The sequence below is a fragment of the Lissotriton helveticus genome, chromosome 2_1, assembly GCF_964261635.1.
Source record: "Lissotriton helveticus chromosome 2_1, aLisHel1.1, whole genome shotgun sequence".
Taxonomy (NCBI): Eukaryota; Metazoa; Chordata; class Amphibia; order Caudata; family Salamandridae; genus Lissotriton; species Lissotriton helveticus.
The window spans coordinates 590,080,832-590,108,817 of record NC_136059.1 but is presented as its reverse complement, the minus strand read 5'-3'; the positions used below and the strand labels follow the sequence as shown (position 1 = coordinate 590,108,817).

General features: G+C 45.1%; 1 protein-coding gene across 2 annotated transcripts in view; it reads left to right on the top strand.

Moving 5' to 3' along the window:
* Positions 1-27,986, top strand: part of TNPO1 (transportin 1) — a 1,741,771-nt gene that overhangs the window by 1,236,492 nt on the left and 477,293 nt on the right. For both annotated transcript variants that reach the window (XR_013607056.1, XM_078675276.1), the window contains exon 14: positions 1,018-1,104. Coding sequence is in view for 1 of the 2 variants with exons in the window: in XM_078675276.1 (XP_078531402.1) it covers positions 1,018-1,104 (87 nt within the window). In the remaining variant the exon portion in view is untranslated. The remainder of the gene's footprint in view (positions 1-1,017; positions 1,105-27,986) is intronic.

Below are 27,986 nucleotides of genomic sequence, written 5' to 3'. Positions count from 1 at the left end.
GGATTTGCTATGACCCAAAAGTGCGAAGAGGGGACCAAGCACATCATTTCACCTTGGATTATCCATTGTATTCAAGTCTGCTGTGCCTTGGACAAGAAAGACTGCAACTTGTGTCAGGGTTCACGCCACCAGGGCTATAACTGCTTCCATTGTTCTCACCAGTGGTATTCTGATGGTTGACATCTGCTGGGTAGTCAGATGGGTCATGTATGGTTTGCCCTGACTGTGTTGTTTAACTTCTTTTGGGACCCATTCATAAGACGAGGGGTCTGTAGGAGAAGTATCTATTAGAAGAAAGTTACTTACCTTCAGTAAGGATATTTCTGGTGGATAACTATATCTTTCTGTAGATTCCTCACTACTCTCCCTCCTTTTCTGAGAGTTATTGCTGTGATTAATCATTTCCTAGTTATGGAATTATATCTTGTCCTGTATTGTCGCGGTCATTGATTATTTTTTTTCTAGTTTCCTTTTAGCACTTCTTAGTGGGGCACGGAAAAAGTCCCAATATTTTGATGTCATTATGCTGATTGGTGCACTGTATACTCTTATACCGTCGCTTTCATGACCACTTGGTGGTGCTGGAGAGCTATTACTGATGGAAAAGGTTTCTTGAGTAAGTCAGGTGCCTGAAGGATATCCATATTGTGAGGAATCTGTGGGGTAGTGTCCATCAGAAATATTGTCACTGAAGGCAGGCATATTTTTAATTCCCCAGGTGTTAGTGACCAATATGCTTTGCAAATTAACCATATACAGTAAAACTGCAAATGGAGTTGTTCATGTGTTTATAACCCCTACTCACTTTTCTGCACTTCAGATGATCGCATCTCCTACATCACTCTCCTGATCCAGTATTTTAAATTCTCTAAAGGGGGGCAACATTTGTATGACCATGCTTTCTTTAATAGTTAACGTGTACGTTACATTTTAGAATTTCAGAGCGTAACTTATAACACAGGTGACTAGTGTTATTAACAATTAGAGTATGACTTGCTTTTTTCCATCTCTATGCAGGAGTATATACAGATGCTTATGCCTCCACTTATTCAGAAATGGAACATGTTGAAGGATGAGGATAAAGATCTTTTCCCATTGCTTGAGGTATGTTCAGTGAAAAGTTAGCTTGATGTACTGCTTTCTAACAGTTATATGTATTGCATTTTTTCACGTTTTTCATTTGAGCTGTCCTCCATGTTGAATGCTATGCTAAGTGGTGCTGATGTTGTGCTTGTTTGTTTCATAATTATACATTTGTCTTATTCTATACCTTCTCCTGAGTCAATCTAAATAAAAAGTAAAGTTTGTGTAATATGCATCTGATATAATTTCAAAAAGATAACCATTTTTCTCCAGCATTGGGGTGTCTTTCATAGATTCACATGCCTGAATCATTCCCCGTCGTCAGAGTGGGAGTCCCACGGTACATTTAAAAGAAATAATTATGCCATAATAACCAAAAAACCTTGGTAACATAAAACCAGGAAGTAATGTAGCCCTAAGCTGCAAGGTAAAAAAACTTCCACACCTATGACTATCATAGTCATTATATATAGTCCAAACTGCAGCCAATCAGGCGACAGCACCCACCAGAATGTTCTCCTCAGAGACTCAGGCTCTCAGATTTTCTACCGCACGTCGTGTGAATGGAGTCTCCCTGAGCTCTGCTCAGTACTTCTCTTTTCTTCTGGAATTTCTTCACTTCAGAATGTAATCTTCTACGAAATCACTCTTTAGACCTTGTGAATCCTGTGGGAAGCTCCGGTTGTTTTCTGAATATCCCCACAAGAAGTGCATTTATTGCCTTTATCCGGATCATGAGGTAAGAGATTGTAAGATCTGCAGGACCTTCCTTCAGAAGACCCTCAGAGATAGAGAAGGGCGCCTTCTTCTGTGGCTAGAGAAGATTAAAGACCAGAATAACCTTTCATCTGAGGTGGGAAGTGTTGCCTCTGGCTCATCTAAATCCTCTAGGAAGAGGTTGGCTGAGGAAGATGTGTCTTCAACCCTTAGAGGGTTGACCTTTTCTCGACACCTTAGCCCCACTAAGGTGTTGAGAAAAGTTCAACCCTCTAAGGGTTCTGACTTGCCTTCTTCCTCATAAAAGGCTCCTCCACCTTCAAAGTCTAAAGCCCTGCCTTCTTCCCCCGCGAGAAAGACTGGAAAATCTCTGGCGTCAAAAAGACTTCCTGAGAAAAACTTACCTCAGAAAAAAGCTCCGTCGTCGACGGCTCCCCTGTCGACTGTCATCATCGTCAACGCTACTTCTTCGTAGACTGTGACCTTCTCGTCTCCGAGACCCAAGATGATTATATCATCAGCTTCATCTCCGTCGACGCTAGTCTGTCTCAGTAAAGCCCATTTCGTTGACGAAGGAGATTTCATCTATCATTGTCGCTATGTCGACGGCAAACGTTAAGAAGATCCCGTCGACGGTTCCATCGTCGACGACCGCTTCATCAGAGTAGACTGCCTGATCGACGGTTGCCTTGTCGTTGAAAACTACTTTGTCGTCGATGATCTCGTCGACAAAGACTGATTCGTCGTTGACGGATACCTCGTCGGTGAAAATTGTCTCGTCGTCGACGAAGATTGCCTCGTCAACGAAAACAGCTGCCACGTCGACGGTTACTTTTCTGACCCCAGCACCGACGACTGCGATACCGTGGACGCCCACTCGTCGACCACTCTTTTGTCTTTCTGCACGGGATTGCATGTTTAGTCTGCTGCAACGGCCACTGCCTCTTCTGCACCGCCTAGGACAACGGCTACTTTGCTACAAAGACGAGGCTCTTCCTTGGAAACCCTCTCTCCATTGCATATCTCCCCTCAGCAGGTACCTCTTGAGCTGCCAGAGCAATTGCTGGACTTGGAGGAGGATGAGCCTGAAGTGGACGACAGATTCCGTACTGCCAGAAGTCTTTCGGAATTGCTGATTAAGTATCAGGATGAGTACCAGGATGAAGACTCTTTCCCTGTACCTCCAGCTCCTGAAACGGTTGCAACAGCACAGATGCCCTTAGCCTTGCTAAATGATCTGCAATACATGTTGGACGGTCATTATCGCCAGTTTCCTTCTTATAAATCGGCAGCGTCTGTTTCGGCAACGCCCATGCCTCAAGCTTCTACTTCTTCTTTAAGGTCTCCTAGACCCCCTTCTCCGGTACGTCTCATCATTCCCATGATGTTAACACCACTGATGATGACAGGAAGGATTGGATTTGGATTTGGATACGGATTTGTAGAGCGCGTAGCTACCCTGAGGCGTCCCAGCGCTGTCAGTCGACCTATGGTTCCGGGGGGGGGGAAGAGTACTATGGGAAGAGCCATGTTTTTAGTTGCCTACGGAAGACAAGTAGGTTGTGTTCTCTTCGGATGGAGATTGGGAGGGAATTCCACAGCTTTGGGGCGTTATAGGAGAACAGTCGCCCCCCAGAACGGGCCTTTTGTATTCTGGGGACGCTGGCCAGGGAGAGGGAATCTGATCTGAGTTGCCTGTTGGACTGATGGGGTTTGACCAGGGAACTCAGAATCGGCGGACCTCTACCATGCATTATTTTGTGTGAGATGCATAGAGTCTTGAAAGTGACCCTTTCCTTGACCGGTAGCCAGTGTAGGCTTTTGAGCGCTGGTCTGGCTGAGCACCTAGATGTGGTCCCTGTTAAGAGTCTGGCAGCGGCGTTTTGGGCGCATTGCAGTTTGTGGATGACCGAGGCGAGGGCCCCTAAATAAAGGGCGTTTCCGTAGTCCAGTCTGGAGTTCACTAAACCCTGCATGAGCAGTTTCCTGGATTGGAAGGGGATTAGGTGAAGGACTTTCCGTGCTGTTTTAATAAGGCCGAGGCAGGTGCCTGTGGTTTTTCTGGCCTGGGTTTTAAAATTAAGATCTTGGTCTAACCAGATGCCAAGACTTTTGACTTCTGGTTTGGGGGTGGGTGGTGATCCCATACAGCTTGGCCATAAGAGGGATGGGGGGAGTTTGCGTGGGTTTCCCAAGAGAAGGATCTCTGACTCAGCTAGCTGGTTGCATCTGGTGCCTGATGAGTCATGCAAAACCAGAACAGATCTTACAGTTCTTTTTTCATTTGGCAAGATCGGGTTTACCGCATTCCCCTTTGAAAGTGTTCTTGGCAGCTATTTCAAGGTTCCGACAGGATGGTTCCAATTCTCTATACTCTACTAGAGTCATTCGGCAGTTATTCAAGGGATTATTTCAAATGTTTCCCCGTATATGGCGTCCACCTCCATCCTGGCATCTAAATGTGGTTCTTGCACAGCTTATGCGGCACCCCTTTGAGCCTATTCATAAGGTGGATTTAAAGTTTCTTTCGTGGAAAATATCTTTGCTGTTGGCTCCGACATCAGCAAGGAGAGTCAGTGACATTCAAGCATTCACTGTTAAGCCACCTTTTATTCAATTCACCTCAAATTCAGTGGTGTTACTCACCAACCCCAGTTTCATGACTAAAGTGCCTACGGACTTTCACCTTAATGAACCAATCATTTAGAAAACATTCTTTCCAAATCCTCAAATACCTGCAGAAAGAGCCTTGGATTCCTTTGACATCAGACGATGTCTCAAGTTCTATCTTCAACGAACGGCAACAATTTGCAAATCAGACCAACTGTTTGTGGCATACGCGAGGTTACGCAAAGGTTACTCTGTATCCAAACAGACCATAGCTCGTTGTATTTCTGCTGCGATTTGTCTTTGCCATCAACAGTCGGGAAGACCTTTGCAGACAACGCAGAGAGCACATTCTACGAGAGCTATCTCCTCATCTACCGCTCTCTTTGCCGGTGTGCTTCTTCAGAGCAGCAACTTAGTCCAGCAGACACACTTTTACCACGCACTACTGTTTGGAGGCTTCAATCGACGCAGGTACGTCAGTGGGACAAGCTGTTCTCTGCAATCTTTTTAAATAAGGTGAGCCTCTGTTCTCCCTCCTCCTCTATGCTCTTTCTTAGACGCTTATTGACATACTTACTCAGTTTTTTAAAATTCTTCTGCATATGTTGAGCACAAATGTATTTATGCAGGATTGTGACATTATTGATACAAACCACCTGGACGGCCCATAGTTTCTTCTATGGGCGGCCTGACGGAGAACCTTTCTAAATTTTTAGATCACTTTTTGTTTGAATTGGTACTTAAGCTTAAATCTTATATCATGGACACCAAGGATTTCATCGAAAACATCGAAAAAGTGGACTGGCAACCTACGTACTGTTTGATCACACTAGACATAACAAGTCTTTACACGTGCATTGATCACACACAAGGCCTTCGAGCGGTCGAGTATTTCTGGAAAAAGCGACCATTAAAACTGGCAAAGCATAATGCAATGTTATTGGAACTCATTGAATTCTGCCTTCATAATAATATCTTTCTTTTCCAGGAAAATGTCTTTAGACAGGTCGCTGGCACGGCGATGGGCTCCTGCTTCGCCCCAGCTATGCGAATTTATTCGTAGGCTGGTGGGAGGAGCCGGTAGCCTGGGCCCCAAAGAATGAGGGGTGGCCACAGAAAATCGTATCTTGGTTTAGATACATAGACAACCTGTATTTGGTCTGTAATGGTACTATGGAGGAAGCTGAACAGTACATTGGAGTTCTTAACAATAACAGTAACAATTTAAGATTTACTGGCCATGTGAGCAAAGTGACAGCCAACTATTTAGACCTTAATGTAGAAATTGTGGATGGGAAGATTAGAACAGCACTGTACCGAAAACCAACGGCTGGCAACAGTACGCTTCACGCGTCGAGTAGCCACCCCCGTAGCCTAATCAACAGTATCCCCTGCGGGGAGTTCCTCCGACTAAAACGTAACTGTACGATGAACAGTGATTTTGAGATAGCTGCCCAAGATAGCTTTGATAGATTCTTGGCTAGAGGCTATGAAGTGGAACTCCTCCAAAAAGCTTTAACCATGGTAGGATCTATACCCAGGAGAGGTCCTTTTAAAAAACAACCTAAAGATACTAAAGACAATGGTAAATTTAGGCTCATCACCACCTTCTCACGTGATTCCACGTGGTTGAGATCCATCATGAGGAAACACTGGCATGTCCTGAAAACGGACAATATCATCGGTGCGGATGTGCCTCCGGCACCCCTGATCACCTTCGGAAAGGCCCGTTCTCTACGGGGCCATCTGGTTCACAGTCATCTTGAACCGGTGGTCAAAAAAACAGGGTCAATAAGGGAGGCAAGGGGATTTTTCCCATGTGGTCGATGTAAGGCCCCACTGTGAGTTTAAGTATTCTTTTATTTCTGCAGAGGCTAGTTCGGACGTGTTTCGGTCAACCTTTGACCTTCTTCATGGGTAAGCCTTTGTGCATCAGTCACCACACAAAAACAATTGCCTGCATTTGTATGTTTTTGACCCCTAGTGGTCGTCCTGATGGCGCGTTCTTTCTGAGGCATGCTGGAACTTGTGGTGTGATAACAGATTAATCCCTCCAATGGATGATGCATTCAGTGTGTTCAAATAAGGTTAATTTCTGTTCATCGCTGCTCACTCGCATCCCTATTTTTGAGGTTGCTGGAGACCATACCAGAGACTGTCTCCTGTGGCGCACTGCTGAACCCTTGACGCTTTCACGGACTCCAAAGACGGTTCAGATTCGGGTAGCCATGGCGCACTTGCTGGCGGTGCGTCTCTCGCGGCAGAACCACGTCGCTGAAACATTACAACACCCTCTCCTTGCGGAAAAACATTGAGCTGCACTCCCACAGTGAGTTTAATTATTCTTTTATTTCTGCAGAGGCTAGTTCCGATGCGTTTCGGTCAACCTTTGACCTTCATGGGTAAGCCTTTATGCATCAGACACCACACTCAAACAATTGCCTGCATTTGTAAGTTTTTGCCCCCTAGTGGCCATCCTGATGGAGCATACTTTCTGGGGCATGCTGGAACTTGTGGTGTGATAAGTTCAATCCCTCCAGTGGGTGATGCATTCGATGTGTTCAAATAAAGTAGATATAATATATAACTATATAGAAGTATATATAATATATATTCTTACACATGTATAGATATACTACGGTACAAAGAGCGTCTTACGAGCATTATGTGGCTATACTGCTGTCTACTCTGATTCAGGCATGTGAATCTATGAAAGACACCCAACACTGGAGCAGAACAATAGTTACTTACCTGTAATCTGTGGTTCTCCAGTGTTGGTGTCTTTCATAGATTCACATGCATCCTGCCCACCTCCCTTCAGAGGCTGGTTTACGCTCTTATCTCCTGGTTCACTCTTGTGCGAGAAAATCTGAGAGCCTGAGCCTCTGAGGAGAACATTCTGGTGGGTGCTGTCGCCGGATTGGTTGCAGTTTGGACTATATATAATGACTATGATAGTCATAGGTGTGGAAGTTTTTTCCTTGTAGCTGAGGGCTACATTACTTCCTGGTTTTATGTTGCCAAGGTTTTTTTGGTTATTATGGCATAATTATTGCTTTTTTATGTACCGTGGGACTCCCACTCCGACGATGGGGAATGATTCAGGCATGTGAATCTATGAAAGACACCAATACTGGAGAACCACATATTACAGGTAAGTAACTTTTGTTCTTATCTTTCTATTACATGAACACTGCACTTGAACAATCACTTTGAAGAGCTAAAGAGATAGCTTGCACTTACAATTGTTCTTTGGCACGATTTTTGCATGAGAGCAGCATAATATCCATGTGAGAAATGTGGCAATATGTATAGAATGGATTGAGATGTACAGAAAGAATCTAGATTATGAGGATGAGTGGGAGGGCACTGATGGGTAAAAACTGTGTGGATGAGACATTAGGGATTGATCATTGAGAAGGCAACATTTTGGTTCTATTATGGTCCCTCCTAGGATTCTGTGTAACCTGAGCATCTCGTCACACTCACCCCAACCTTCCCCCATTCCTCCAGGGCGCTTGAAGTGGATTGCTGGCTCTTAAGTGTGCAATGTTACTCATACATTTTAGATGCCAGACCCAGTGGAGGTTAGTATAGGGTATATTGCAAATATATTCCAGACACTGGGTGTGTGGAAAAAGAATACAGCTCTGCTCCCCTTTATCCACGTGGAAGCCCCAACTCCAGTCAACCAAGTCCTAAGATCCCACTAATTTCTAAACTCCCTGTCTGTTATGCCTTGTTGGGAGATTACGGTCTGTGGTGTGAGTTTCATTCTAAGTCTGTGATCCCTGATATATTCCGGTGAAATCAGCCTTCACAGTTGATGTGTCTCTACAATGAGCTCCTCTGACCCACTTAGTCTATCGATTTTGTTCTAGTTGTGACAAATCTGTTTCTGCACTAACATATCCCATGTGTGTATTGTGCTGTTTCCAGGATATCCCAGACATGTTACTGTTACTACCAATTATACAACTTCTCCCACTTGTGTCCTGTCCTTCATGTGAGATCGTCTAATGTTCCATCCCTCTTCCTTGAATACCTAATTTGTTATACAGTTAGCTAGCAAAGGACTGTGTGACCTGAGCATTGTACTGCATTGAAATGAGGACTCTGCATCGGTACATTAAGAATGAGGCATTCAGTTAAGTAGTAAGACATGTCATGTACTAGGAGGTGATTTCTAGGAAAAAGAAGTTAGGATAGTGATTAGATAGTATAGTGATTTTCAAGTTGGTAAAATGATCTCAGTGACAACTCCAGATTTAAGCCATGTCCAGAAGTGTGCAGGACGTTATCCCAAATAATTCAAAGTGCATGAACCCCATGGGTGACTGAAAGTATGATCCCCTTAAAGCAAAAAGACTATCTGCATCTTTTTAGCCAAATTTGGTCCTTCTTTTTGGATAGTTTTGTAGAGAATGAATTTAACAGTCTGGACATAACTTTCCAAATGCAGCATGAAGATGCCTACTCCAAGTAATTGAGTCCCTCATTAACAAAATAAAAAAATATTCCTCATCCTCCTTGAATTCTCCAACACAAATACTGAAGCACACCAAATGATTGTCTCTTTCATCCACATTTGATAATCAAAATAGTATCCTTTGGAAGAATTCCACAACAAGTGTTGAGTCAGGTCCTTTTGATTAATTTATTCCACTTCCATATAGACCGACAACAGCAGCTGTCGACGTACGTTTCGCCCCCCTGGCTTTATCAAGGCTGCAAAAACATATGTACAGACAATTTGTACACCACCTTACATTGTTTACTTTTTAGTTATTAACACCTAATATTGTATACACGACAATCCATGCCCTTTTCTTGTGCTAAGCACACAGAAAATCTGAAGCACATGAATGGAAAAGAAAAAAGAAGGAAAGAAAAAAGAGAAAAGAGGGACAGAAGTGTGCTCTGCAGTGAACCGCAACCTTGTGATCCATAAAGGAAAAACCACACAGTGGAATCCCACATCATTGTGGTGAAGGAAATAAAATAACAAATGGAATATTATTTTGTGTGAAGAATTATTTTTGTGACCTAACCACGACACACATGATAATCCTTTAAAGCAAAGAACCATACACAGTGTTTGATACCTAGTAAGCAATGCACGTGAAAGCACATTTGAAAACCAAGCGATTTGTCTAGACTGTTCCAAAAAATGAGAAGACATCAACTATTATATTCATAATTAATGTCACTATTTATGTGAAAAAACGAAGTTCATTACCCTACCAATGTGTTGAAAGAGCGAGTCAATAAACAGAAACCTCACCTTGAATTTAAACGATTATGTTGTTTGTCCTATTTTACATTGCATAATTTAAGTCAAGTTCAGTCAGTAGGGACTGTTGCTATAGGTAAAAAAGACACAATGTTCATGATTCGCATGGACGTTCTATAAAGAGTCAGGTCACTCTAAAGATTCATCATTTTTAACATTTGACAAAACAATTATTTGTCAAGGTTCCTAAGGGTAGCGCCCTATCCCCTCATCGCAATGTGACTTACCAACAAAGGCAGTCAAGTTTGATTCCGATAGGCAATCATGTAACGTCCTTAAGTAAGCCGCTGTATGGTTGTCATGTGGTTTGGAAGAATCTTTCCTCTTTCCCAAGTACGGGACCCTGATAAGTCCTCTATAAAAAAAACACAAGAAAAGTGCCCAAATAATCCATTACCCAGCTCTCCTTGTGACCATATTTTCTAAGACTTAATAACCAAAGGATAAGATTCACTCATAACTACAGTATCAAAACTAACTATCCAATGTGATCTGCCTGAATTAAATACCTTATTACTACAGGTAATGCGTTCATTCTGTGACCGGCAGCAGCGGGAATCAGTTTCACGGGCGCCATCATTTTTGAAGTGCACAGATCATAAAGCTAAAAAGCAGACTACGGTTTCTTTTTCGGCATCTATCCTTTGTTAAATCATCCCGACATGCCAATAACGGGCATTTTTGTAATATGTACACCATACACACAATTGTATGCCATAATTAAATCTTTCAAGTTGCCCATGTTTTTGTGGCGACTTATAAAAAGTTTACTGAATTAATTCCAAATATTGGTATCCATTTGTATGTCATCCAGATACCGAGGATTCCATTTCTAGGTACTCCTATGTGTCATGGAATAATAGCGCGGTCATATTATTAATACTATGTTGGTCTCCAATTCAAATATATGTCCATGTATATATGAAGTGAAAAGACAAGTCTAAGGGAATGGATATTTCATACTGCCCGTTTGGGAGATGATGCACTGATCACAGTCCCTTGTACAGATACATTATTGAGATGCCTGGTGTTTACATGGTTAAAACTATATTGGTCTGGTATGGAGTATATACTTATAATGTATTTCAAATCCAATTTTAAACATTGTTCATGGGCACATGACCAATTCGAGGATGAATTCCCAGAACTAAATATACGGAATTCCCAGTTTAAAAATACCAGATAGTGAGAGAGGATCAACCAGCGAAATCTGAAAACACACAATCTAGATCTGATTCTGCCTGAAACGTTTTCTTTATATTTTGACAAAAAATCTGAATTTTCACTACTCTACTATGTCAATGATGTATTAAAAGATTAAAAAATTGAGAATGGAAGTTGTGAAGGGCCAGAAAGTAGAGGCCCAAGCAATTAAAATCCTCTTTAAACCTGTGTTAGTAGTACATATCACAAGGCAAAGGACAGAGAAGGACACAGATAACCTTCCAGGAGACGTGAAGGGCAAAATTACTAATTGTTGGTAAGTCACATTGCGATGAGAGGATAGAGAGCTACCCTTAAGAACCTTGGCAAATAATTGTTGGGTCCAATGTTGAAAATGATGAATCTTTAGAGAAAACGGACTTTCTTTATAGAATGTCCTTGCGAATCATGAACGTTGTGTCTTTTTTACGTAAAGGAAAAATCCCTCCTGACTGCACTTGACTGGAATTATGGAATGTAAAATAGGATAAGCAACATAATCGTTTAAATTCAAGGTGAGGTTTCTGTTTATTGACTCGCTCTTTCAACACACTGGTAGGAGTATGAACTAATGTTTTTTCCGTAAATAATGACAATAATTTTGAATATAATAGGTGATGTCGTCTCATTTTTTGGAACAGTCCAGACAAATCGCTTGGCTTTCAAATGTGCTTTCACACGTATTGGTGATTCGGTATCAAACACTGGGTATAGTTCTTTGCTTCAATTGATTATCATGTGTGTCGTGGTTAGGTCACAAAAAGAATTCTTCACACAAAATATTATTTCATTTGTTACTTAATTTTATTTTCTTCATCACAATGATGTAGGGTTCCAATGTGGCTTTTCCTTTATGGATCACAAGGTTGCGGTTCACTGTAGAGCACACTTCTGTCCCTCTTTTCTCTTTTTTCTTTCCTTCTTTTTCATTTCTTTTCTTTTCCATTCTTGTGCTTCAAATTTTCTGTGTGCTTAGCACAAGAAAAGTTTAAAGAGAAAGAAGGGAACCCAATAGGTAATAAAGGACCTTGGGTAGCAATTCGTGTCACAACAATGGTCCTTAAAAAAAAGTTTTTAGAACATTTGAATACAATATAGCCTGCTATAAGTACTATATTTCATTAGTGTTCAGCCGGACACAGATTTTTAATCCATTGAGTATATAAAGGAGTATTTCAAAAGCAACAAACAATACAGTGGGATACAATCCTGCATCCAGTACATGAGAACGTGACAAACAAAACAAATAAACAAAAGGTATTTCAGGCAACAAAAGGGAGGATGCTTCTGGTCAATGATAATACATAAACAAGCTATCCTAGATAGTTAACACACTGATAGAACACAATGGTTGACTGTGTGAAACTATACAGGTGGTTGACGGCGTTTCGATCCATTTGAACGGTAATGGGATCATCATCAGGACTGCATGAATCACATGCCTGAATAAAATACAACTGCCTGCGTGGAAAGCGGGGGAGAAAAGGCAGAGGAAGTCTATGAAAAATCCAGGATTGTATACACACATTTCAGAAGTTTGAGTGGACCATGCATTATGAAAAAGCCCTGTGTATTCACAAACAGTGCTCAATTACAAGGTACATTTACATGGTAAAAGACGAGAATTTGAACGAAGGTGAAACGCCCTCAAGGAAGCAGTGAGGCATGGTAGAACCAATACATATTCTACACAAGGTACTACATGCGATGAAAATGAAAGCGGTAGTACACTGTGTTAGGGAGAGAGAGAATTGTGTCTAGGCAGGTACATAAGGCCGAAGTGAAGTAGGATAACCAGATGGTACAACTGTTGAACCGCACCAAGCTCGAACGGTTCCTATGTAGTGAGAAACGTTGGTTGTAATAAGTGGCGTAGAGTGAGCAGAGAAAGCCACGAACATTTCAAAAACACGTGCGGCCGGTGCTAGAGATCTGTGAATGGTGATAACAATATAGCATCAATTAGAAGGTTACGGCGACCAGTGGCGTGAGGGTGCAGAGGAGGGTATGGGGGGGATGGAGTGGGCATGCGATAACCGTAAAGTACGACTAACCTTTGCGGCAGGCAAGCGTGTAAATTCAACATGATCTACTAGGCACAGACGATAACTAAAAGGGTGAACAAAGTATCCGTGAGTGCGGGCCAATCGGTAAAAGAAATAAGTGCATACGGGCCGAGTGGGGCTCCCGTTTACCTATATTCCGGTTGGTTCGACTAAGGGATTCAAGTTGATTGGGGCCACGGGATCGGTTACCCTCAAGGGTGGGCGTCTGGGAAGGGCGATGCCTGTAAGAGGAGGTGTAAATAGGTAAAGGTGGCCCAGAATTATAGACACGCTGGGAATGGCATATGGAGAATGCCGCTTACCTTAGTACCGGTGTGAGGTGCTGATATTCGCTGTCTCAATGGCGCGAGCAGTCGGATCTAACTAGGGGGCGGGGTCAGGCGCTCTTAAGTACATGTGCAGGTAGTGACTGAATACGGCGGCTGTAGGAGACCGCGAATATCGGCACCTCACACCGGTTGTAAGGTAAGCGGCAAAGGTTAGTCGTACTTTACGGTTATCGCATGCCCACTCTGTCCCCCCCGTACCCGCCTCCCCTCCTTTACACCCTCACGCCACTGGTCACCGTAACCTTCGAATTTCTGCCACATTGTTACCACCATTCACGGATCTCTAGCACAGCCGCACGTGTTGTCAAAATGTTCGTGGCGTTCTCTGCTCACTCTACGCCACTTATTACAACCAACGTTTCTCACTACATAGGAACCGTTCGAGCTTGGTGCGGTTCAACAGTTGTACCATCTGGTTAACCTACTTCACTTCGGCCTTATGTACCTGCCTAGACACGATTCTCTCCCTCCCTAACACGGTGTACTACTGCCTTCATTTTCATTGCATGTAGTACCTTGTGTAGACTATGTATTGGTTCTACCATGCCTCACTGCTTCCTTGAGGGCGTTTCACCTTCGTTCAAATTCTCGTCTTTTACCATGTAAATGTATCTTGTAATTGAGCACTGTTTGTGAATACACAGGGCTTTTTCATAATACATGGTCCACTCCAACTTGTGAAATGTGTGTATACAATGCTGGATTTTTCGTAGACTTCCTCTGCTTTTTCTCCCCCCCTTTACCCGCAGCCAGTTGTATTTTATTCAGGCACGTGATTCGTGCAGTCCTGATGATGAACCCATTACCCGTTCAAAGGGATCGAAACGCCGTCGACCACCTGTATAGTTTCACACAGTCAACCATTGTGTTCTATCGGTGTGTTAACTATCTAGGATAGCTTGTTTATGTATTATAATTGACCAGAAGCATCCTCCCTTTTGTTGCCTGAAATACCTTTTGTTTATTTGTTTTGTTTGTCACATTTTTATAAGGACCATTGTTGTGACACAAATCGCACCGGAAAAGGGCATGGATTGTCGTGTGTACAATATTAGGTGTTAGTAACTAAAAAGTATACTATGTGAGGTGGTGTACAAATTGTCTGTACATATGTTTTTGTAACCTTGAAAAAGCCCAGGGGTGCGAAACGTACGTCGGCTGTTGCTGTTGTCTCTCTATATGGAATTGGAATATATGAATCAAAAGGACCTGAATCGACACTTGTAGTGGAATTCTTCCAAAGGATACTCATTTGGACTGGTTGAACCACAGATTGTCTAATGGGGATGAGAGACCATCATATGGTGTGCTTCAGTATTTGTGTTGGATATTGCTCTAGGCTGTTCTCAGTCCTAGTGGATCTATACCCTGGTGGGTGGGTATTGTGATACTGTAAGAGCACCCTAAAAATTGATGTTTCAATGAACATGGATGGAATTAATAGATCTAAATAGACGTGCAGGTCATGGTGCATACCCACAGTCTTTGAAAGCTCCTTGAATTCTCTTATTCCTATGGTACAGTGTACCATTAATTACTGGTTTTGACCCTGGAGATACATGAGTTTCTCTGACAGTCTTGTGCTGGATACTACTTGCTCATACAGGTGGAAACGTCAGGATCCCAGAAGCTCATTTTCTTCTGTGCAATTCCCCCAATGATCCATTCTCTTCACTGTCAGCTTTAAGTTGTAGCCGGAACTCCTCAGATACATACTTGAATAAAAAAAATCCAGGTCCACCAATATGAAACTAAGCCTACTGCAGGTTCTCCATATCTGTCTCCTTATGTGTCTTAATAGCTGTTCTCATATCTGTGTACAATACATTTGTTGGCCTGGTATTTCGTTACCATGGAAAAAGTACCTCAACAGTTACTTGGAATTGATTTTCATTAGCCAATTTTGCTGGTTTCGTTAGTGAATTCTGAACCTCTCTAAAGAATGGTATCCATTACTATATCTTTCTCAGATTCACATGTTTGAATCTTCCCTGTTGTCTTGGTGGGAGCCCTATGGTGTAAGCAATAGAAAAGCATTGCTAGTAGATAGGCCCTAGAAAACCGATTTAAAACAAAATAAATTGTTAACCTATTGACCTTGTTTTAAGGCATCCAAACTTAAGAGCAAAGACCCGATAAGCACAATATCCGCGCAGAGCCACCATGACTCAGCTTTGAGCTTTTGACCCGTTGGCTCTTTGTTGACTTTTGAACTTTAAGCTACGTCTGATGTACAGTGACAGAGAGATTACATCTCGAACTTTAGGACATTTCTGAGTCCAGAAAAAGGATTTTTAGGCCTTGCAAATCTTTTTTTTAATTATTCGTTTATTTATAATTTTTAGAGTACATCTTCCATTAGAATAGAACCAAACATTGTCACAGTGAGACAGTACGCCATCATATTAAGCCCCCCCTTTCAATGACCAGCATACATGATATCATTCGGAAAACGTGTATTGGTATCGCAGATCATATATCACATGATAAGTATCATTTGGCACATAGCTGTACATTCAAGGTACTAACAAACCAATGAACTAACTTTGTCCGTGGTATTTGCATTGCCTAGGTTCCCATAACAGGAGTCGCAGATCATAAATCATAGGATAACTTAGCTGTTCAGTCGCGGTATTAAGAAACAACCCTGCAATAGAACATACTCCTTGAGGGGCCCCCAGATATCCTTGGGCTTGGAGGGTAATGGTAGCAACTCCGCATAGGTAGTATTTTGCTCCTGGCAGTACAGCAGGTCTGCCAGCCATTCCTTAAATTTCGGAGCTCGACCCTACCCCACCTACAGGCCACTCTCCGTTTAGCCAGAAGTAATGATAATGCAACAAACTTCTGTGTGAGGTGGGTAGCTGTGTGAGGTGGGTAGCTGCGCTGTATGCCCTAGTAAAGTGAGTAATGGATCCCTTTCTAAAACACTGCCTATCATGCTATCTAGCGCCGTCAATACTTGCTCCCAGTAGTCCCATACGGCCGGGCACTCCCACGCTAGGTGAAGCAAGCCTGCCCCCGGTTACCTGCACCGGTCACACCTGTCCGTGTCAGTCAGTTTAAACCTAAGTTTCTTTGCCGGCGTATAATATAGCCTATGTAAATACTTATAATGTATTATGCGCAACCTGCTGCTGGCTGAAATCTGTGCGGTTTGCCTACAGCAATATTGCCATTGAGCATCTGTAATGTCCCGCCCCAGTTCCTCACCCCAGTGTGTGCGGGAGTCACTATGTAGCCCTGATCTGTTTTCTCTTATGCTATTATATAAGCCTGACACGAAGTGTTTCCCATCGACAGACCCTAACATATGGTGAAGCAGTAAATGGCCTACTGGCTCATGAGGGAAATCCGGGAGTATCGACCTCATCCCCTGTCTGAGACGCACGTAAAGAAATATATCCAGAGGCGTTTTTGGTATTCCCTGAAGAAGGTGCTCCATGGACCGGAACATCCCATCATGAAAAAGATCCCCCGAGGTGGTTACATTTACACATTTGCAGAGCTCCCGAAAGCCCCCTTCCTGTAAGAGTGAGAGGTCTGGGTGATACGATAGCGGAAGCCGCGGGGAGTAAAGAAAAGACGAATCCAGCAACAATTTGATCTGATGCCATGCAGCCACTGTACCTGATACAGTGTTAGGGGATGCCTCCCGCGTGCTAACCGGGCCATACATCACTCCAGTTCACGGTATTGGTTCGGCCAACCAATCCGCCACGGCTATTTGCGGCATATATCTAGGGGGGTGCACCCAATAGTATGCGTAGTGCGCTTGCGCACTCAGAAAATGCAACTCAAAATCGGGGATGTCGAAGCCTCCCTGGTCATATGGCCTCGTCAGTAACGACCATTGAAACCTCGCCTGGCTCCCCCCCCCCCCCCCCCCCCTGCCCCCCACAGCAGCCTGAGTAGCTCAGTTCGCAGCGTCTTAAAGAAAAACCATCCCGGAGCATAAGGGATATTAAGGAATAAGTAAAGGAACTGAGGAAGCACCACCATCTTAATCTGTGAGGCTCTGCCGGCAAGAGAAAGAGGCAGCGATATCCAGCGTGTGACATTGGCAATTAGATGTGTTATGGCTGTGCCATACTTTGCACGTATAGTTTTATCCCTGTCTTTAGTGACTTGAATCCCGAGGTACCGTAGCTCTGACTCACACCACTCTATTGGAAAATCCAGTGGGAAGCGCGATACAGCTGGTGTAAGGGGGTAAACCTCAGATTTCCCCCAATTAATACCTATTCCAGACAGATAACCAAATCTCACAAAGTCACGCAGAATGGGGTTAATATTTTGTTGTGGATTTCTCACATATAGCGTGATATCGTCCGCATACATGGACACCAGTACTGGTCGCAGACAGCAACGAAACGCTTTATCCTGATGTAATTGTCGCAATCTACAAGCCAAGGGCTCCACTGCCAGAGCGAAAAGAAGCGGGGACAGTGGGCACCCCTGCCGAGTGCCTCTAGATATCACAAGTATCCTTTTATTAACACTTTAGCAGTGGGGAGGCGATATAATAATTCAAGCCAGGCCATATACATCTCAAGAAAGCCCATCCGCCATAGCACCCCAAACAGATAGTCCCACTCTACCGAGTCGAACGCCTTTGTGGCATCTAAAAAGACCGCGGCAAGTGGAAAGTCAGGCGCCACAGTCTGAATGAGCGAGAAAAGGGTCCTGAGATTGTGAGATGTGGCCCTACCAGGCACAAATCCAGACTGATAAGGCAATACAAGCTTGTCTAGCAACAGGGACAGGCGATTGGCCAGGACCTTCGCCTGAATTTTTGTGTCACAATTCATTAAAGACAACGGTCTATACGAATCGCACAATTCAGGAGTCTTCCCGGGTTTCAGCAGCGACGTGACTATCACCTCTCTAATTCAGGGTGGTAATAAGCCCACCTCCAGTGACTCCTCGTACACCTCTTTCAACACCGGGGCCATAATATCAATGTATGTCTTATAGAATTCAGCCGGGAGGCCGTCTGACCCCGGTACCTTCCCATTCTGGAGCTGCATAATAGCTTCCCTAATCTCATCCAGTTCAAATGGGATACTTAAAGATTTCCGTTGGGTATCCCCATGCCACCCAAGCGCTACATCCCCCAGGAACTCTTCGAGGTCGATACCCCCCTGTCTCTGAGACGTGTATAATGTTGTATAGTGTGTAGAGAATGCACCCAGAATACTCTGCGAGTCTCGATGCGGTGGCCCACCTGATTCCTTAATTTCTATAACCTGCGAGCTGCCACGAGGTTGCCTAGTAATGGCGGCTAGCACCTTCCCCGGCCTTTCAAGCCTCCCCATATGTACGCGCTGTCCAGTATTTACACCGAAATTTCGCCTCCCTATGCGCAACATCCTCATATTCAGTTAAAGTTGTACGAAACTCCTTCTGTACTTGTCCCACCTCCCCTCGCTCCATTCGCCTCTCCTTCTCCTTCAGATCTCGCTCCAACCTCCATATCGTGTTTTTTAAATCTCTCAAAACCCCAAAGCTCTTAGACATGCAATGCCCACGGATCGTAACCTTGAATGCTTCCCAAATTGTTTCAATATTGTCTACAGATCCTTTATTCCGCAGAAAAAAGTCTTTAATTTCGTCTCCCAGCTCTGTGCGGAAGACCATATCCAACAAAGCCATGGGTTGTAAGCGCCAACACGGTCGAGGTCGATCATGTCCTGGAGGTGAAAGGGAGACCTTAACTGGGCAGTGGTCAGAAAAAGTTCTAGCTAGATGCACAACACTTCGAATGGTCGGGCATAACCCTTTTGTCTGCAAGCAATAATCTATGCGCGCCCAGGTCCTCCTATAGGATGTAAAGTGTGTGCCCTCTTGTTGTAGTGGGTGCATGTGTCTACAACTGTCCACCAACCCACCTTCCGCTATGATGCCCAGCAATGCCTCCTGTGCTCTTGTGTAGTGTTGAGGACCTGCATTGGACCTATCCACATGCGGATGAAGCGCAATATTAAAATCACCTCTCCAGATAATGTGGGTCGATCATACCGCCAAAATTTTACCCCATATGTTCGTAAAGAATTCTGGGCAATCCACATTAGGTCCATAGCAGTTAGCAATTATGACCGTGTCTCGGCCCAGGCGCCCCCACAGTATAAGATACCTCCCCTCCAAATCTTCTAGGACTCCCAACCTCTCAAATCTTGTATTCTTGCTAAAGAGTATGGCCATTCCTCGGGCATAAGAGGTGTAGGTTTAAAAAACACTGCAACTCGCCCAGCGACTTGCAAACGTTATGGTAGTGCTCGGTGCTATGTGTGTTTCTTGCAAGAGTGCCATTTGGACCTGCTGCCTATCCAAATAGGCAAGTACCTGTCTCCGCTTCCTCGGGTCTCCCAAGTCCCCGGACATTCCAGGATAATACTCTTAGGGTTTGATTATCCTCCTGTGCCATTCAACCAAACGTCTCCCACCTGACCCATGCATACTGTGCCAGACATATCAACATCTCTGTACGTAGCCATGTATAACTGATAAAGAGGAATTGTGCATTAATTTCACTGTGACAATCAAACTTCCCTTCCCCTCCCTCCCCCTTCCACTGAAGCATCCCAAACATGCCAGTTATAAATTGCCCTCCCCAACAACTCCCATCTGCCCAAAAAGACCAACCAGGTATAACACATCCCCACGTTACTCTACATAGAGATGTTTGGAAACCATCAACCACTTACTAGTAAACATTGGGGTTCTCCCAATTGGGAAATGCGCCTCGGTAGCACATGAAAACCTCTCGTCAGCCCACCCACCATGTAAACATGGCAATGTCTTTGTCTGACTCGAGGGTGACCGACATTCCATTGTTATCTCACGTCCCTTAGAGTATCAATAGTACAAAGGTCAAGATGCACGCCCGCTCATCGTCCTATCCCATGCTCTCATGACAAACTCTGTGCCTCAACCATATTCCCAAAGCATGAGGTACAGTGCCAAAGTTCGATAGAACCAAATATCCCAGTGCTCAGTCTTTCTCCTGTGATTGCGATCTTGGGGAATCCTCAGGGTTCGGTTGCGATCTATTCCGCCGATTGAGATAATTCAAATATTCTTCCACCTGCTGTGGATTAGTGAAGAATTTTTGTGTCCCCTGATGGGTAACCCGGAGGCGGGCCGGGTAAAGCAGAGCATAATCTATTTGGGCTTGTCTTAGTTTTTGTTTGACTCCTAGGCACTTACGCCGTTCTTCCTGCACATGAAGCGTGGTGAAAGGGATGCCATCAAACGTCAGTTGTTTTTTCTCCCTGGCAACTCGTAAGACGACATCTCTATCTCTATAGTTCAATAGGCGGGCTATTATAGGTGTAGGGGTGCTGCCAAGGGGCAGTCGTGGTCCCAGGGACCTATGTGCCCGCTCGACCACAAATTGAGATGATAGCAGATCCGTACCCACCACTTCTGTGAGCAGACGTTCTACGTATTCTTCCATTTTCGCTGTGTTTGTGCTCTCTGGTATACCTAAGATCCTTCTGTTGTTCCTCCCGCTACGTGCTTCAATGTCCTCACTCTTCGCTGCAATGACCTTGAGCAATTTGTCCATCTGCGTTGACGCCTTTTTCAATTGGGCAGTGGTGTCCTCTACATCAGACACGCGCTGCTCCGCCTCTTTGAGCCGTGTCTCGTGCCCTTCTATTGTCCGGACCATGGCGTCCATCCGCATTGAGACCGCGTCGATCTTGTCTGCCATAGTGGCAAAACCTTGTCTGACTTCATTAAGAAGCGCTTTAAGATCTTCTCCAGGCTCCTGCTGAGGGTCTTGCTGGGAGGTACCCGCCCCACTAACATCCTCTGCATTTTGCTGCTTAGCAGTCTTTTTGTGTCCCTCAAATGTGAGGCGCGGTTGGCGGGCATCTAGTCTCCCCATCACAGCACCAGTCCGTCGCTTAGGCAATTGTCCGCTACTCACTGCAGGTAAGTCATACACAGTCCTGCAGACACCTCGGCAACACTCAGAATGGCTCATGGTATCCCCCCCGCTGCAAAATAGTAAGGCCCGCTGGATCCCCAGTCGTCACCAACACTTGCGCAGTTCTATGGCGCACATTACGGCGCTGCCACCTCCACAGCCAGTTCCCACTGTAATGCTGTTCCCCACCTGCAGGTAGGTCCACCACTCTCCTGTCCACGTCTCACCTCTGCACAGCCGTCAAAAGGAGCAACGGCCCACCTCACTACCACCTTCTCTATTCACCATGCACCGTGGGAGGAGGGATTTGTTATGCCAGCCACTTCTCTAATATCCAGAAGCTGGCCGCAGTGCTACTTTTGAAGAGTCCCTTGCAGGGGGGGTAAATGTATTCCTCTGTTTCTTCCACTACTGTCTTCACAGTTAAATAGTGTACAGCAGCACAATGCCTTTCCTCAATGTCTCCATAAAAAGCGCTATTCCTCGTGCCTCTTGCTGCTAGCACCTCAGTCTGTGCATTGCCCTCCCTTATTTCTCTGTGTGAAAGCTGCAGGAGATCTACTCTCTCATAGGGCTTCCCTCATTGCCAAGCATCCAGCCAACAGTTGCTGCCCCCACTTCCACTGTTTGTCCTCCAGCATATCGACAGGGCCAGCGCTATTCAGTAAGTGCCCCTCACAGGCCCGTCGTCACTCACAGCCACACCCACTCTTTTCCAGGCAGCTATCCAGGAGCAGGCACTAGCATTCACCGGCCTCCAGTGCGCTGTTTATCGGAGCGGGCGGTTCACGGCAGTTCCCACCGCACCGCACTCCTACCAGGACCACACAGGCAGCGTTAGTGTCTGTGGCGCCCTCACCTCAGATGCAGGGGCGGCAGGTGACATTTGACAGTGGTGAGGCGTAAACTAATTTGCATGTGCGAAATGCCAAGCCAGTAACTGTGTGGTGTCATTCCTCTAGGAGTATTGTATAGGAATATATCCTATACAACAAATGGTTAGGTAAACGAATGTAATTAAACTATGGAGAATGAGAGGGAGTCACAGATTCTTTGCTTGCGCATCAATATAAAAAAAAAACAGTTCAAAGAATGCCCCAAACACAAAACATTAACCCCTTCCATGCTCATGACGAGCTCAGCTCGTCATGCAGTACACTGCTCCTGTGCTCATGACGAGCTGAGCTCGTCATGAACAATGGGATTCAAAGAAGATCAGCACCAAGGATGAATTGCCTTAGCACTGATGTGGTTAAAACAAATAGACTAGATTACAGTGGTGAAATTATGCACTGACATTTGGACCAAACAATTGATACAAAATGGGGTTTTTGCACTGGTCCCCGCTGTGCCGTTTTCTTTTATTTACTTTAAGCCATATTGCACAGCGCGAGTGCTGTTTTACATGTCTAAAAACATTGCATTGCATAGGCAAAACGTCTTGGCTTTGCCAGTGCTTGTTTCCCATTTCCAGCTCTGGTTAAAAGAGACCTAGAAATAGTCAAATGCATTTTGTTGTTGGCCAAACAGCAAGATAAGTGTCATATGACTTATCGCCACCTACTCGTGCCCCCATGCAAATAAGGGGAGCTTGAGCTGCTTCTGCTGCACCTGTGAAGTGCCTTAATGAAGGTCTGAAAATGTTTTAATATAGAAACACCAGCATGTTTCCATCCATCCGTTTCCCACTCATGCTTTTTTAATTCCCCACAATCTCTTCATTTCCTGCTTTTATTTTCGCATTATTTCCTTCCTTTTTTCCCTTCACTGCCATTGTTCCCTCCCTCTTTTCATTTCCTTTCCCTCTTATCTATGTCTTTTCTCTTCCTTTACATGTTTCTTTTAACACTCTATATTTCCGTTGATTTTGTTCGTTTATATGGCTATCAGTGCAAGTAGTCATAGCTGACCGCAAGATACCTGACCCCTTTCTGTTCTTTGCAGGGATCCAAGGCAGCCATTCCACCCGTGCGCCACCTAGTGCCCCCCCCCCACCCCCAGGCCGTGCAAATCTTGTGGCAAATCCAGTCTCTATTCAGAAGATCCACACAAAGAGACTCTGATTCTAACAGTGATAAAAAAGGACATAAATGTTCTAAAAAGCATACAAATTAGGACATCTGCCAAAGAACTTAAGAGGGCACAATCCCATTCCAGGGAACCAAGTGCTGGGAGGTTGAGTGACAAAGATCATCCTAGAGCATCGCCCTCCCTAAATAGATCTGCATCTGCTCCTCCTTTAGTTCCTGTAACATCCTTCAAAAAGCCAGTAACAAGAAATGTGCCCGTCTACGGATCTATCCATGTAGACAACTCAGTTGAAGGCAGCCTCTTCGAGAGTGTTGACGATAGCATTAGCCCCGATGACAGTTACCTCTGCAGTGATACAAAAGGGGATGATGGACGGAGCGTTTGAGCAAATCAAACACTCACCCCCAGTCAACTGATCTGGGTTTAATCCATCACCATTCTTTAGCTCACTCAGCCACCCCAGTTCAGACATGGCCGTATGCAAATCAGTCTGACCCTGTGCCTCATGGGAACCGTCCAGCCCGAACTGCCAAGCCATATCTTCCCTGGACATGGAAACAGGCATCCTGGGACCGGTTTCGGATTCATAATCCTCATCAGCCAGGCTATCTTGAATCCAGTGGCCTAGTGAGCAAGGGACTCATGTCTGAGCATACCCTGCCACACTTAGGGTGAACAAAGCGATACAAAAGGGGATGATGGACGGAGCGTTTGAGCAAATCAAACACTCACCCCCAGATCAGTTGACTGGGGGTGAGTGTTTGATTTGCTCAAACGCTCCGTCCATCATCCCTTTTTGTATCGCTTTGTTCGCCCTAAGTGTGGCAGGGTATGCTCAGATGCGAGTCCCTTGCTCACTTGGCCACTGGATTCAAGATAGCCTGGCTGAGGATTATGAATCCGAAACCGGTCCCAGGATGCTTGTTTCCGGTCCAGGCAAGACATGGCTTGGCAGTAAGGGCTGGACTGTTCCCATGAGGCACAGGGTCAGACTGATTTGCATATGGCCATGTCCGAACTGGGGTGGCTGAGTGGGCTAAAGAATGGTGCTGGATTAAACCCAGATCAGTTGACTGGGGGGGGTTGGGGCGGGGGGGGGTGTGAGTGTTTGATTTGCTCAAACGCTCCGTCCATCATCCCCTTTTGTATCAGTTACCTCTGCAGTGTCACGTCCATCTCCTCCTCATCGTCAAAGGCTCTAATGACTGCATCGTTATCGAGACCAACGAGACTGTCTCCATTCTTCAAAAGGGATTCCAGTTTCTCTTCAGGCGGATGTTAAAAAAATTGCCATTACCACTTGTGAAACTCTTAGAGTTTCATTACTTTGGAGATTAAGGTATATTTGGCCCTGCGTAGAATTCTTCATAACTGAACGTGAAGTTCCAAGAAACGGAAGAAAAGGTTGACCAGGGTCAAACCACTTTCCTGCAAAGTTAATTTTCTTTCCATGAAAGAATAAGAGTGATTGCCAGCAGGTATGATACTTCTGAGGACCACTATCCCTACGAAGAGAGGAAAAACACCATCTACAAGAATCCACAGTTACAGCTCCTGTGTCTCTGGTTGCAGATCTACGGTTAATGATCAATGATTATTCCAAAAGTTTTCCGGATGCTAATTCATCTGCTCCACAAACTCTGAGATGTAAGGATGTTGCCGACTCAGCACTTCTTCAGAAAAGCACTGCAGTATCATTTCCTAAAGACAGCCCTATTCCCCCACTTGTCACAATAAGGGATAGTCTAGCTGTGTGACCAGCATCAACCTGAAAAGAGTGAAATTCTGTTTGATGCAGCGGCTGAAGATCCTGAATGGGATGAGTTCATCGCGCATCTACCTGCTTCACCAACTCCGCCTCCAGCCGACTCGCCCCCTGCAGATATAGGCGGGTTTCACAACCTGCATCAAAGCGGTTTGACCTAGTCTTCCAACTAAGCATACAGCATGTTTCTTTTATGACTTTAAAGATGTGGCTCAATGCTCAGTGAGGTCCATACCAATCGTGGATTACATTTGGGAGGAGGGACTGCATTTAATGAAGACTGTAGCATCTGTAGGTGCAGTGATGCCAAAATTTGACAGAAAATATAGGGCACCAGAAAATGCACCAACTTGTCTTATTGGTCATCCTAGGCCTGATTCTTGTTTTCATGCAGGCAGCACAGAGAAAGGCAAAGAATCTACCGCCTCCATGCGCAGCTCCACCCTATAAAGAAGTCTGTAGACTCCATAACATTGGGAAATGGTTTGCGGACATGGCGGCGACTGCGATCAGAGCCTCTAATGCCCTAGCAGTTCTTAGAAGATATGACCCCTAAATGTGATCTGATCGGTCAGTATTTATAGAGTATCTTCCTGACGACAAACCGAAAGAGACATGAGAGATACTGATGGAAGTTGAGAAAGCCTTTGCGGATATTATCAACGCACCAATGGATATCTCCTCCACTGCTTCCCGCCAGATGGCGGGGCAGCAGTGTTGAGGTGCCAGGGCTGACTCAAGGCTACATCTTTCTGCCCGAAGTGCAGTCGAAGATCTTGAACATTCCATTTGATGGCTAGAACCTGTTAAGCAAGCACCTGTACAAGGCCCTGCAGTCCATTAAATCAGATACTGAGAACACCCGCTCTCTCTATTCACTTCAACAATGCTGCATTTCTTCTTTTCAAGGAGGAAGAGGTGGGGCTCAATTCATGCCATGACCATTATACCAACAGGCCAGATAACAGTCTTATAAACAGCAGGGATTTTGTTCCACCTATCAGTCACAGACCAGCTACGGGTCTGCTATGCTATGTTATGTTATGTTATGTTATGGTGACTTGTAGAGCGCACGGCTGCCCCAGCAAAGGGGCGTCCCGGCGCTGAAAACAGAAAACTGCAAAGCTGGTAGCAGAGCACGACAGCTTATAACGGAGGGAAGATGAATGTTTTCACAGCTTTACGGAAAGGTAGGTAGGACTTATACTGCAGATAGAAATGGGGAGCGCATTCCAGAGCTTTGAGGCCAACACACGGAAGGAGCGCCCTCCAGCATGAGCCCGCCTCACCCTGGGGACAGCCACAAGATTCTGTCCCATGGAACAAAGTTGGCGGGAGGGAGTATAGAAGGTATGAAAATTAGTCCGGATATATGGAGATGAAAAATTAAGGATTTTAAAAGTAATGCAGGGGGCCTTGAACTCTAAACGCTTGGCCATGGGCAGCCGATGGAGGTGGCGGCATTAGAAGTAGAACATCTCCTCAGCCGGCCAAGGAGAGATTGAACCGCTGCATTCTGACCCCTTTGTAGTCTGACAATCTCAGACTGGTTAACCCCCAGATCAAGGGAACTGGCATAGTCCAGTCTTGACAGGATCAAGGCCTGGACAATAACCTGCCTAATAGGGTGATTAAAAAAAACAGAGGTTCTAGCCCGCGCAGTAACCCAACAAGTCCCTGCCACCTTCTTGGGTTCCAAAGCAAAGGGCGGTGTCTATCCAGACCCCTAGGTTTTTTACCACTTGTTTGCGAACAGGTGCTGGCCCCATCCTAGCAGGCCACCAGTGCTCACTCCCCAGCTCTGCATCTCTCCCCACCAGCAGTACCTTAGACATGCTGGCGTTGAGCTGGAGATAGTTGGCAGTCATCCACTCCGAAACAGCCTCAAGATCGCTATGAAACTTACAAGCGTCCCGGGTAATGTCATCGGAGAGTGGGAATAGCAACTGAATGTCGTCTGCATACGACACTACCGTAAGCCCTCTGTTCTTGGCCACTCTCGCCAGCGGTTTAATGTACAAATAGAAAAGCGTAGGGCTCAGAGCAGAGCCCTGCGGTACACCCTGCTTGGTGGCAAAAACTCTGGAGGTAAAGGGTAGAGCGGCAACCTGGAAGGTCCTTCTGGAAAGAAAGGAGGCAAACCAATCCAGGGTGGAACCCGTTATACCCACCTCCTCCAAACGCCTCAACAGGATCTGGTGGGAGACCGTGTCGAACGCGGCACTGAGATCAAGCAGAATCAGTGCTGACGTACGACCCTCATCTAAGGCCCATCTCAGTTGTTTGGTAACTGCAAAAAGGGCAGATTCTGTGCTGTGGCCCGCACGGAAGCATTCTGGGAGGGGTCCAGTATGTTATTTTCCTCCAGGTACCCCTTCAAGATGGTATTGACTTAGACCTCAGAGAGTTTAGAGACCCAGGGCAGCAGGGAGATGGGGTGGAAGCTCTCCGGTTTAGCTGCATCCATGTTAGTTTTTTTTAGCAGGGGAACCACCCTAGCGTGTTTCCATGTACTCGGTACGATAGCCGCAGAGGGAGATAAGTTGATCACATGGCTCAGTGGAGGAGTGAGCACAGGTAATATTTTTATCGCATAGGCCGGCTTAAGAGGATCGGACGGGGAGCCAGACTTGACTTTGCTACATAAGACAGACAATATCTCGTGGGAGATGTCAGGAAAAGTAGTCGGGGTGCAAGGAGTAGGGGAACGAGCCTCCAGGTCTGAACCAGGCACAACCTGAGGGAAGGAATTCTAAATCTTCTCAACCTTCTCCACAAAGAAGGAGGCCAGAGCATCACATTGCTCATCCGATGAAATCGGAGTGGCAATCAGGGCAGTGGATGATTTCAGCTCTTTCAGTTTCGAAAAGATACTTTTGGATGGATTAGCACTGCTCTTTATCTCCTCTGCATAATAAGTGGCCCGTACCGACTGAATAGATCTATGATATTG